This window comes from Kogia breviceps, chromosome 3, assembly GCF_026419965.1.
Source record: "Kogia breviceps isolate mKogBre1 chromosome 3, mKogBre1 haplotype 1, whole genome shotgun sequence".
In the NCBI taxonomy this organism is placed as follows: Eukaryota; Metazoa; Chordata; class Mammalia; order Artiodactyla; family Physeteridae; genus Kogia; species Kogia breviceps.
The window spans coordinates 136,037,361-136,049,984 of NC_081312.1; the positions used below are offsets into that span (position 1 = coordinate 136,037,361).

At 39.0% G+C, this 12,624-nt stretch overlaps 1 protein-coding gene across 7 annotated transcripts in view; it reads left to right on the plus strand.

Moving 5' to 3' along the window:
• DENND4A (DENN domain containing 4A) overlaps positions 1 to 12,624 on the plus strand; it is a 134,287-nt gene that overhangs the window by 104,277 nt on the left and 17,386 nt on the right. For all 7 annotated transcript variants that reach the window (XM_059057687.2, XM_059057688.2, XM_067029622.1 and 4 more), the window contains one exon: positions 1,530 to 2,629. In XM_059057687.2, the coding sequence (XP_058913670.1) occupies positions 1,530 to 2,629 (1,100 nt within the window). The remainder of the gene's footprint in view (positions 1 to 1,529; positions 2,630 to 12,624) is intronic.

Below are 12,624 nucleotides of genomic sequence, written 5' to 3' on the forward strand. Positions count from 1 at the left end.
TATTAAACAGTATTAGTTTGTAGGCTTTTATGGTCTCTAGTAGTCCCTTTTATCTCCTATCCTGTTACCCAAATACATCATATGATAGGAAAAAAGGCACATTTTTAGGAATTGCCTCGTTATAGAGAGCTAATTCTGTTGGATAAAGCATGTAAAAAGAGTAGTTAAAGGACTTTCCTGATGGTGCAGTGATTAAGAATCCACCTGCCAATGCAGGGGACATCGGTTCGAGCCCTGGTCGGGGAAGATCCCACATGCCGCAGATCAACTAAGCCTGTGCGCCACAACTACTGAAGCCCACATGCCTAGAGCCTGTGCTCCGCAACAAGAGAAGCCACTGCAGTGAGAAGCCCATGCACCGCAACGAAGAGTAGCCCCCGCTCACCACAACTAGAGAAAGCCCACGTGCCAGCAACAAAGACCCAATGCAAACATAAATAAATAAATAAATTTATTTTTTTTAAAAAAAGAGTAGTTGACAATACCATACCTAGACTAATGCTTTAGAAGACTCCCACATAAGGGCAATTAAAGTGATCAAAAATCTAGATTTCTGCTTTCAGCGTAGGTACCTAAGTAATTTGGTAAAAAGCAGTGAACAGTGTTTCTGAATAGAAAGTGGCCATTCACATTTGACTATTATAAACTTGAATCAATATGTAAAGCAAAGGTAAAATTATTTAGCCACATCTATAATCATAAGGATTTGGAGCTTTTGGGTTTTTTTTGTGTGTGTGTGTGTTTTTGTTTGTTTGTTTGTTTGTTTGTTTTTGCAGTACGCAGGCCTCTCACTGTTGTGGCCTCTCCCGTTGCGAAGCACAGGCTCCAGACGCGCAGGCTCAGCAGCCATGGCTCATGGGCCCAGCCGCTCCGCGGCATATGGGATCTTCCTGGACCGGGGCACGAACCCATGTCCCCTGCATCGGCAGGCGGACTCTCAACCACTGTGCCATTAGGGAAGCCCCAGGATTTGGGGGCTAAAAACTAATTTTTATTTATGAATAAAGCTCACATAGCTGCCTTTTATTTGGTTTGGTTTAGTGGTTTTGGTTTTGTTTTTCTTTTTATAGGCAGAAGACTCAGAATCTTAAGGTCGTCTAGCACAACCACAATTGTATAACCAGTTATTTAATCCGTTCAGTGAAATGGACATAAATTCATTATTATTGTTGTTAAATATACCAAGGGTAAATATTAATCTTAACTTACAAGTTTTAAAAAGCACTGCATCCTTATATCTCAGATCATATTCTTCATATTTGATTTGAATCCCAGTTCTCTCACTTAAGGGCTGGGTAACTTTGGGCTAGGTAATCTCTGAGTATCAGTTTTTTCTCCACCCATAAGGATGTTGGAATGATTATGGTAGATAATGTGAGATAAAGTGCCTAGTATAGCATCTGTGAAATAGCAGGCACTTGATGAGTGCTTGCTGTTATCATTTTATTACTAGTATCTTAAATATTTAAGACAACTTATATTTGCGTATTACATTTTTCGTGGCTAAAAACACTTTTCTTGTTTTTTAGAAAGTACGTCTCAGCCGCTCTTAATATCATCTTTTGAGGATACAAATGAAACAGGAAACATTCAAAGTAGATGCTTCAGGAAAAGACATAAAAGTGACAATGAGCCTAATTTGCAGCAGCAAATGTCCTGGGGAAATAGAAACCGAAATCTTAGTGGAGAAGTACTAATGGGACTTATGCTCAATAGAATTAACCAGGAAGCAAACCCTGGAGATATGGTTGAAAAATTAGGAGCTGATGCAAAAATTCTTTCAAATGTAATCTCAAAAAGCACAAGACCAAATAGTCTTGATATTGGAAAGCCATCTTTAAGATCAAAAAGAGACAGTATAGAGAAGGAATCTAGTGATGATGATACACCTTTTGATGGTTCCAATTGTTTGGCAGATAAAGTGGATTCTCCTGTTATTTTTGACTTAGAAGACTTAGACAATGAAACAGATGGATCAAAAGTGGGGTACATTGCTCCACAAAATCCTAAGAGGAGTCAACGCTTGAATAGCAGCTTTTCAGTAAAACCTTTCGAAAAAATTGATGTTGCAACAGGATTTGATCCCCTCTCTCTTTTGGTTGCTGAGACTGAACAGCAGCAAAAAGAGGAGGAGGAAGAGGAGGAAGATGATAGCAAAAGCGTTTCAACACCATCTGCTAGGCGGGATTTAGCTGAAGAAATTGTGATGTATATGAATAACATGAGCAGTCCTTTGACAAGTCGAACACCAAGCATTGATCTACAACGGGCCTGTGATGATAAAGTAACCATTAAGAAAAGTCCAACGTTGGTCAAGGCATGCAGAAGATCTAGCCTGCCTCCTAATTCTCCTGGGCCAGTGAGACTTACCAAATCTAAAAGTTACTCAAAAAGCGAAGACAGACCAAGGGATAGACTCTGGTCTTCTCCAGCCTTCTCACCTACTTGCCCATTTAGGGAAGAATCTCAAGATGCATTAACCCATTCATCACCTTCATTTAATTTAGATACACTACTAGTACCTAAACTAGATGTTCTAAGAAACAGTATGTTCACTGCTGGAAAAGGAGTTGCAGAGAAAGCAAGCAAATGGTATTCAAGATTCACCATGTACACCACATCATCCAAGGTAGGTTTATTAGTGTTTTCTACTTTTCCTTTTACCCTCCTCAACTACCAAAAGTATCTTACTTGCAAAGATGTCTGTTTTTACCGTTCTCCTAAAATACAGCTTTACAGAAAGGACTCTTGGGATGCATAATGTTTGTAAGTATCAGAATTTGGACTTGAATAATAACTTCGAAAGGAAAGAATTCACTAAGGTTATATTTTTAGTTCAGTTTTGAAAGAAAGTGATCTGTAGCTGGAGTGAAAATTAAGAGTCATATGGGGCTTCCCTGGTGGCGCAGTGGTTGAAAGTCCGCCTGCCGATGCAGGGGACACGGGTTTGTGCCCTGGTCCAGGAGGATCCCACATGCCGCGGAGCGGCTGGGCCTGTGAGCCATGGCCGCTGAGCCTGCGCGTCCGGAGCCTGTGCCCCGCAATGGGAGAGGCCACAACAGTGAGAGGCCCGCGTACCGCCAAAAAAAAAAAAAAAAAAAAGAGTCATATGAAAATGCTTACTGAGCTTCATTATTTATTGACTTCAAAAATTACCAGCCAGGGGCTTCCCTGGTGGCGCAGTGGTTGAGAATCCACCTGCCAATGCAGGGGACACGGGTTCGTGCCCCGGTCCAGGAAGATCCCACATGCCGCGGAGCGGCTGGGCCCGTGAGCCATGGCCACTGAGCCTGCGCGTCCGGAGCCTGTGCTTCACAACGGGAGAGGCCACAACAGTGAGAGGCCCACATATCACAAAAAAAAAAAAAAAAAAAAAATTACCAGCCAGGCATAGGATTTCTCTTTCTGGTTAGGATGGAGTACCTTGTGATACACCTGCATACCTCCCAAAGCAAAAAGCTAGATGAAATATGGAAAGTATCTGTTTAAAGTCATCAGAGAACTGCTGAAACAACTAGAAAGTAGAGGGGCAAGATTCGAGAGAGAGGAGAATTGCAGAGATGAGCTGAAGTTTTATAGCTACTTTTTCCTTGAGGGCATTTGCTTATTCTGAGCACAGAGCAAGAGGTTGCAAATCCAGGCTGTGCCTTATCAGAGAACTGTGGAGAGGTGAGGGGGCCAGCAGGACTTTTGGGATCTTGTAGAGCTGGAGGGACAAAAGTAGAGACTGGAGGGTCCCCAGATACACAAGATTTTTCCTTCAGGACATTTTCCAAATATTGACACTGCATGAAACAGGAGTCTGAAAACATAAGCAGAAAGTCTGATAAATAAGAGTTCTCAGCAGTTTCATAGTGCTGGGAATACAATAGCTTAGTTCATAAGCTGGTGGGAGCTGGGGAAAGTGAGGGCAGGGAAGCTTTGGTGTACACACCAGGCCCTTAGTTCAAATTACTGCAGAGCTATGCCTTAGGAGCATTGGCAAAACAGAGGTAGACTGAACCTGACCAAAACTGCAACCTAGGCTGGACTCAGCTCAGTCTGTGATTAGATTAGACTAATCAGCCTTTACTCTAACAAGGAAAAAGTGTGTCCTTTCCAGAGGACAAGAACATCAACTGGATTCCTTACAGTTTTTATATATAATTTTTTATATTCTATTATTGAATTAAAAAAATAGCTATACTGAGGGACTTCCTTGGTGATCCAGTGGTTAAGACTCCGCACTCCCAGTGCAGGGGGCCTGGGTTCCATCCCTGGTCGGGGAACTAGATCCTGCGTGCCTCAACTAAGAGCCTGCATGCTGCAACTAAAGATCCCGCACACCACAAGTAAAGATCCTGCACACTGCAGTGAAGATCCCACGTGCTGCAACTAAGACCAGTGCAGCCAAATAAATAAATATATATATATATTTTTTTTAAAGCTGTACTGAGAGACAAGGACCATAACTAAAAACAAAAGAAAAACAGATGGAGGAAACATCTTCAGGTGATCTAAATATTTGAATTAGCAAGATACTTTGAAGTAATTAAAATATGTCCAAGAAAATAGAGAAAAGAGTGAGAAAAAAAAGCTAGAAACATGCAAAATTTCACCAGGTAATTATCTTTTGAAAAGAACCAGTGTAAATTCTAGAGCTGAAAAAGATGTGAAATTAAGAAAGCAGTAGTTAGATTTAATAGCAGACAAAAAAACAGGAGAAGAAAGATTAGTAAACTAGTTGGGAAGTTAGTAGAAAATATCCACACTGAAGTACAGACAGGGAAAAAAAATTGGAAAATACAGGAAAAAATGTGGGGTTTAGTGAAAATGCCTAACATTGATGTAATTTAGTTCCAGAAGAAGAAGAAAAAAAGTGGTAGAAGGAACATTTAAAAAGCTAATTGCCAAGAATTTTCCAAAAGTGATTAAAGATGTCACTCACATATTTAGAAGATCTACAAATGTCAAGCAGAATAAATGCAAAAAAACAAAAACAAAAACCCTATACTTAGGCATCTTATGTTAAAATAGATGAAAATGAAATACAAAGAGAAAATCTGAAAAGGAGCCAAAGAAGAGAGAGATATTACCTTCAAAAGAGCAACAGTAAGAAAGCTGACAGTTGTCTTCTGAATAGAAAATTTGATGTCAAAAGACACTGGAAAGACATCTTTAGAGTACTGAAAGAAAATGACTGCCAACCTGTTTTTCTGAACCCAGCAAAATACTCTTTAAAAATTTGGGTGAGAGCTTTAGTTCCACTGTGGTAACATAAGGCCACTAAAGCCTGTCCCTCCCACTGATTAACAACTAAAAACTCCAAACAAAATACAAAAAAAACTATCTAAAGATTCTTAAAAACCAAAGCAGCAGATTGTGGGGAAATTTTCCCATTTTCTTTCTCATGCATTTTTGCTCCAAGAGCAGGTCCCAGTCACAGTGTGGCATGGCATCCCTGGCAGCTAAAACTTCAAGAGAATCCCCATTATTTCCTGGACAGAGGAACCAGAGAAGGGAGCCTCTGTGGGCTGGAGAGTATGAGGGGAATCTGTGAAAGAAGGTTTCCTAATTCTGTGCATGGCCCACACAAGTCTGAGCCTCACCCTTGAGCTACACATACATGGGATAGATGCAGACCAGCATGGACAAGGCTTAGAGAATTAAACTGGGGATTAAATCACCACCTACAAAAATCAAAACACAAATTACAATCTGAACATAACTTAGTTGACTGCCTGCTAATACAATAGCTCAACATTCTCCAAGAGATTATAAAAGTACCCAGACTACACAGCATAACATTCATAGTGTCCAAAATAAAATTCAAAATTACTTGAACCAGGAAAATGTGACTAATTCTCAAGGGAAAGACAACCCTGAGATAACCCAGATGTTGGAATTATCAGATGGAAACTTTAAAGCAGCTATTATAACTAGATTCCCTGAAGTAAAGAAAAAACACATTTCAAATAAGAAAAGAAAGGAACTCTTATCCAGAAAAATTAATTATTTGTCAAAAAATTTTATCATAAAAAATACACTCTGAAATAAACTCATTGGATGGGTTCAGTAGCAGAATGGAGATGACAAAGGAGAGTCATTGAACTTAAAGATTGAGTAATAGAAATTATGCAGTTGGAAGAACAGAGAGAGACTTTATAAAAATGAACAGCGCCTCAGAGAGTTGTGGGACAATATCAAAGTGTATAACATAAAATTGGGATTCCAAAAGAATTGGAGAAAGAGATTATGGTAGAAAAAATATTTGAAGAAATAATGGATAAAATTTCCCAAATTTAGTAAAAGATTTAGATTTACAGATACTCGGTAAACTATAGACAGGATAAACTCAAAGAAAACAACACATATATATATACATAAAAGCAAACTGTTAATAACCAAAGATATCCATTTCTAATAAGAAAATAACTGCTGGAAAAAAAAGAATAAAAAGTATCTTGAATGCTAGTAAACAAAAATGACACATTACCTACAGAGGAATAAGGATTTGAATGGCCACTTGTTTTCATCATAATCTGTGGAGGGAAGAATACAGTGGAACAATACTTTTAACCTGTTGAAGAAAAGGCCTGTCAACCCAGAATTCCATATCCAGTGAAAATATTCTTTAGGGGGTGAAGGTGAAATAACATTTTCAGATAAAGGAAAAGAATTCATGACTAGCAGACCTGCTCTATAAAATATGCTAAAGGAAGTTCTTCAGGCTGAAGAAAAATTATACCACAAAGAAACCTGGGTCTTTGGGAATGAAGAAAGAGCAAAATAGATGGTAAATATCTGGTTAATATGAAAGACTCCCCCTTTTTTTTTTAACACAGCAGGCTCTTATTAGTCATCCATTTTATACATATCAGTGTATATATGTCAATCCCAATCTCCCAATTCATCCCACCCCCAGCCGCTTTCCCACCTTGGTGTCCATACATTTGTTCTCTACATCTGTCTCTCAATTTCTGCCCTGCAAACCAGTTCATCTGTACCATTTTTCTGGGTTCCACATATATACGTTAATGTACGATATTTGTTTTTCTCTTTCTGACTGACTTCACTTTGTATGACAGTCTCTAGATCCATCCACATCTCTACAAATGACCCAATTTCATTCCTTTTTATGGCTGAGTAATATTCCATTGTGTATATATATATCTATATATATATAAAATCTTCTTTATCCATTCGTCTGTTGATGGGCATTTAGTTTGCTTCCATGACCTGGCTATTGTAAATAGTGCTGCAATGAACATTGGGATGCATGTGTCTTTTTGAATTATGGTTTTCTCTGGGTATATGCCCAGTAGTGGGATTGCTGGTTCATATGGTAATTCTATTTTTAGGGGTTTTGGGGGTTTTTTGTTTGTTTTTTGTTTTTTTGCGGTATGCGGGCCTCTCACTGTTGTGGCCTCTCCCGTTGCGGAGCACAGGCTCTGGACGCACAGGCTCAGCAGCCATGGCTCATGGGCCTAGCCACTCTGCGGCATGTGGGATCTTCCCAGACTGGGGCATGAACCCGTGTCACCTGCATCGGCAGGCGGACTCTCAACCACTGCACCACCAGGGAAGCCCTATTTTTAGTTTTTTAAGGAACCTCCATACTGTTCTCCATAGTGGCTGTATCAATTTACTTCCCACCAACAGTGCAAGAGGGTTCCCTTTTCTCCACACCCTCTCCAGCATTTGTTGTTTGTAGATTTTCTGATGATGCCTATTCTAATTGGTGTGAGGTGATACCTCATTGTAGTTTTGATATGCATTTCTCTAATAATTAGTGATGTTGAGCAGCTTTTGATGTGCTTCTTGGCCATCTGTATATCTTCTTTGGAGAAATGTCTATTTAGGTCTTCTGCCCATTTTTGGATTGGGTTGTTTTTTAAAAAAATATTGAGCTGCATGAGCTGTTTATATATTTTGGAGATCAATCCTTTGTCCGTTGATTCATTTGCAAATATTTTCTGCCATTCTGAGGGTTGTCTTTTTGTTTTGTTTATGGTTTCCTTAGCTGTGCAAAAGCTTTTAAGTTTCATTAGGTCCCATTTGTTTATTTTTGTTTTTATTTCCATTACTCTAGGAGGAGGTGGATCAAAAAAGATCTTGCTGTGATTTATGTCAAAGAGTGTTCTTCCTATGTTTTCCTCTAAGAGTTTTATAGTCTCCGGTCTTACATTTAGGTCTCTAATCCATTTTGAGTTTATTTTTCTGTATGGTGATAGGGAGTGTTCTAATTTCATTCTTTTAAATGTAGCTGTCCAGTTTTCCCAACACCACTTATTGAAGAGACTGTCTTTTCTCCATTGTATATCCTTGCCTCCTTTGTCATAGATTAGTTGACCATAGGTGCATGAGTTTATCTCTGGACTTTCTATCTTGTTCCACTGATCTATGTTTCTGTTTTTGTGCCAGTACCATATTGTCTTGCTTACTGTAGCTTTGTAGTATAGTCTGAAGTCAGGGAGCCTGATTCCTCCAGCTCCGTTTTTCGTTCTCAAGATTGCTTTGGCTATTCGGGTCTTTTGTGTTTCCATACAAATTGTGAAATGTTTTGTTCTAGTTCTGTGAAAAATGCCAGTGGTAGTTTGATAGAGATTGCATTGAATCTGTAGATTGCTTTGAGTAGAAGAGTCATTTTCACAATGTTGATTCTTCCAATCCAAGAACATGGTATATCTCTCCATCTAATTGTATCATCTTTAATTCCTTTAATCAGTGTCTTATCGTTTTCTGCATACAGGTCTTTTGTCTCCCTAGGTAAGTTTATTCCTAGGTATTTTATTCTTTTTGTTGCAGTGGTAAATGGGAGTGTTTCCTTAATTTCTCTTTCAGATTTTTCATCATTAGTATATAGGAATGCCAGAGATTTCTGTGCATTAATTTTGTATCCTGCAACTTTACCAAATTCATTGATTAGCTCTAGTAGTTTTCTGGTGGCATTTTTAGGATTCTCTATCATGTCATCTGCAAACAGTGACAGTTTAACTTCTTCTTCTCCAATTTGTATTCCTTTTATTTCTTTTTCTTCTCTGATTGCCATGGCTAGGACTTCCAAAACTATGTTGAATAATAATGGTGAGAGTGGACATCCTTGTCTTGTTCCTGATCTTAGAGGAAATGCTTTCAGTTTTTCACCATTGAGAATAATGTTTGCTGTGGGTTTGTCATATATGGCCTTTATTATGCTGAGGTAGGTTCCCTCTATGCCCACTTTCTGGAGAGTTTTTTCATCATTTGCTGTTGAATTTTGTCAAAAGCTTTTTCTGCATCTATTGAAATGATCATATGGTTTTTATTCTTCAATTTATTAATATGGTGTATCACATTGATTGATTTGCATATATTGAAGAATCCTTCTTCCCTGGGATAAATCCCACTTGATCATGGTGAATGATCCTTTTAATGTGTTGTTGGATTCTGTTTGCTAGTATTTTGTTGAGGATTTTTGCATCTATATTCATCAGTGATATTGGTCTGTAATTTTCTTTTTTTGTAGTATCTTTGTCTGGTTTGGGTATCAGGGTGATGGTGGCCTCATAGAACGAGTTTGGGAGTGTTCCCTTCTCTGCAATTTTTTGGAAGAGTTTGAGAAGGATGGGTGTTAACTCTTCTCTAAATGTTTGATAGAATTCACCTGTGAAGCCATCTGGTCCTGGACTTTTGTTTGTTGGAAGATTTTTAATCACAGTTTCAATTTCAGTGCTTGTGATTGGTCTGTTCATATTTTCTAGTTCTTCCTGGTTCAGTCTTGGAAGGTTATACCTTTTTGAGAATTTGTCCATTTCTTCCAAGTTGTGCATATTATTGGCATAGAGTTGCTTCTAGTAGTCTCTTTCTGCGGTGTCTGTTGTAACTTCTCCATTTTCATTTCTAATTTTATTGATTTGAATTCTCTCCCTCTTTTTCTTGATGAGTCTGGATAATGGTTTATTCATTTTGTTAGTCTTTTCAAAGAACCAGCTTTTAGTTTTATTGATCTTTGCTACTGTTTTCTTTGTTTCTATTTCATTTTTTTCTGCCCTGAACTTTATGATTTCTTTCCTTCTGCTAACTTTGGATTTAGTTTGTTCTTCTTACTCTAGTTCCTTTAGGTTAAGGTTAGATTGTTTATTTGATATTTTTCCTGTTTCTTGAGGTAGGCTTGTATAGCTATAAACTTCCCTCTTAGAACTGCTTTTGCTGCATCCCATACATTTTTGCATCATCGTGTTTTCATTGGCATTTGTCTCTAGGTATTTTTTGATTTCTTCAGTGATCTCTTGGTTATTTAGTAATGTATTGTTTAGCCTCCATGTGTTTGTGTTTTTTACATTTTTTTCCCTGTAATTGATTTCTAATCTCATAGCGTTGTGGTCAGAAAAGATACTTGATATGATTTCAGTTTTCTTAAATTTACTGAGGCTTGATTTGTGACCCAAGTTATGATCCATCCTGGAGAATGTTCCGTGTGCACTTAAGAAGAAAGTGTAGGGCTTCCCTGGTGGCGCTGTGGTTGAGAGTATGCCTGCCGATGCAGGAGACACAGGTTCGTGCCCTGGTCCGGGAAGATCCCACATGCCGCAGAGCGGCTGGGCCTGTGAGCCATGGCCGCTGAGCCTGCGTGTCCGGAGCCTGTGCTCCGCAACGGGAGAGGCCACAACAGTGAGAGGCCCACGTAACGCAAAAAAAAAAAAAAGAAGAAAGTGTAATCTGCTGTTTTGGGATGGAATGTCCTATAAATATCAATTAAATCTATCTGGTCTGTTGTGTCATTTAAAGCTTCTGTTTCCTTATTAATTTTCTGTTTGGATGATCTGTCGATTGGTGTAAGTGAGGTGTTAAAGTCCCCCACTATTATTGTGTTACTGTCAATTTCCTCTTTTATAGCTGTTAGCAGTTGCCTTATGCATTGAGGTGGTCCTATGTCGTGTGCATATATATTTATAATTGTTACATCTTTTTCTTGGATTGATCCCTTGATCATTATGTAGTGTCCTTCTTGTCTCTTATAACATTTTTTATTTTAAAGTCTATTTTATCTGGTGTGAGTATTGCTACTCCAGCTTTCTTTTGATTTCCATTTTCATGGAATATCTTTTTCCATCCCCTCACTTTCAGTCTGTATGTGTCCCTAGGTCTGAAGTGGGTCTCTTGTAGACAACATATATATGGGTCTTGTTTTTGTATCCATTCAGCAAGCCTGTGTCTTTTGGTTGGAGCATTTAATCCATTCACGTTTAAGGTAATTATCGATATGTATGTTCCTATGACCATTTTCTTAATTGTTTTGGGTTTGTATTTCTAGGTCCTTTTCCTCTCTTGTGTTTCCCACTTAGAGAAGTTCCTTTAGTGTTTCTTGTAGAGCTGGTTTGGTGGTGCTGAATTGTCTTAGCTTTTGCTTGTCTGTAAAGCTTTTAATTAGGGTTTCTCCATCGAATCTGAATGAGATCCTTGCTGGGTAGAGTAATCTTGGTTGTAGGTTCTTCCCTTTCATCACTTTAACTATATCATGCCAGTCCCTTCTAGCTTGTAGAGTTTCTGCTGAGAAACCAGCTGTTAACCTTATGAGAGTTCCTTTGTATGTTATTTGTCGCTTTTCCCTTGCTGCTTTCAGTAATTTTTCTTTGTCTTTAATTTTTGCCAATTTGATTACTGTGTGTCTCATCATGTTTCTCCTTGGGTTTATCCTGTATGGGACTCGTTGAGCTTCCTGGACTTGGGTGGCTATTTCCTTTCCCATGTTAGGGAAGTTTTCAACTATAATCTCTTCAAATATTTTCTCTGGTCCTTTCTCTCTCTCTTCTCCTTCTGAGACCCCCATCATGTGAATGTTGTTGCATTTAATGTTGTCTTGGAGGTCTCTTAGGCTGTCTTCATTTCTTTTCATTCTTTTTTCTTTATTCTGTTCTGCAGCAGTGAATTCCGCCATTCTGTCTTCCAGGTCACTTATCCGTTCTTCTGCCTCAGTTATTCTGCTACTGATTCCTTCTAGTGTAGTTTTCATTTCAGTTATTGTACTGTTTATCTCTGTTTATTCTTTAATTCTTCTAGGTCTTTTTTTTTTTTTTTTTTTTTTTTGCTGTACACAGGCCTCTCACTGTTGTGGCCTCTCCCGTTGTGGAGCACAGGCTCCGGACACGCAGGCTCAGCGGCCATGGCTCATGGGCCCAGCTGCTCTGCGGCATGTGGGATCTTCCTGGACTGGGGCATGTACCCGTATCCTCTGCATCAGCAGGCAGACTCTCAACCGCTGAGCCACCAGAGAAGCCCTCTTCTAGGTCTTTGTTAAATATTTCTTGTGTCTTCTCAATCTTTGCCTCCATTCTTTTTCCGAGATCCTGGATCATCTCACTATCAGTATTCTGAATTCTTTTTCTGGAAGGTTGCCTATCTCCACCTCATTTAGTTGTTTTTCTGGGGTTTTATCTTGTTCCTTCATCGGGTACATAGCCCTCTGCCTTTTCATCTTATCTGTCTTTCTGTGAATGTGGTTTTTGTTCCACAGGCTGCAGGATTGTAGTTCTTCTTGGCTTCTGCTGTCTGCCCTCTGGTGAATGAGGCTATCTAAGAGGCTTGTGCAAGTTTCCTGATGGGAGCTGACTGTTGCTCTGGTGGGCAGAGCTCAGTAAAACTTTAATCCACTTGACTGTTGAT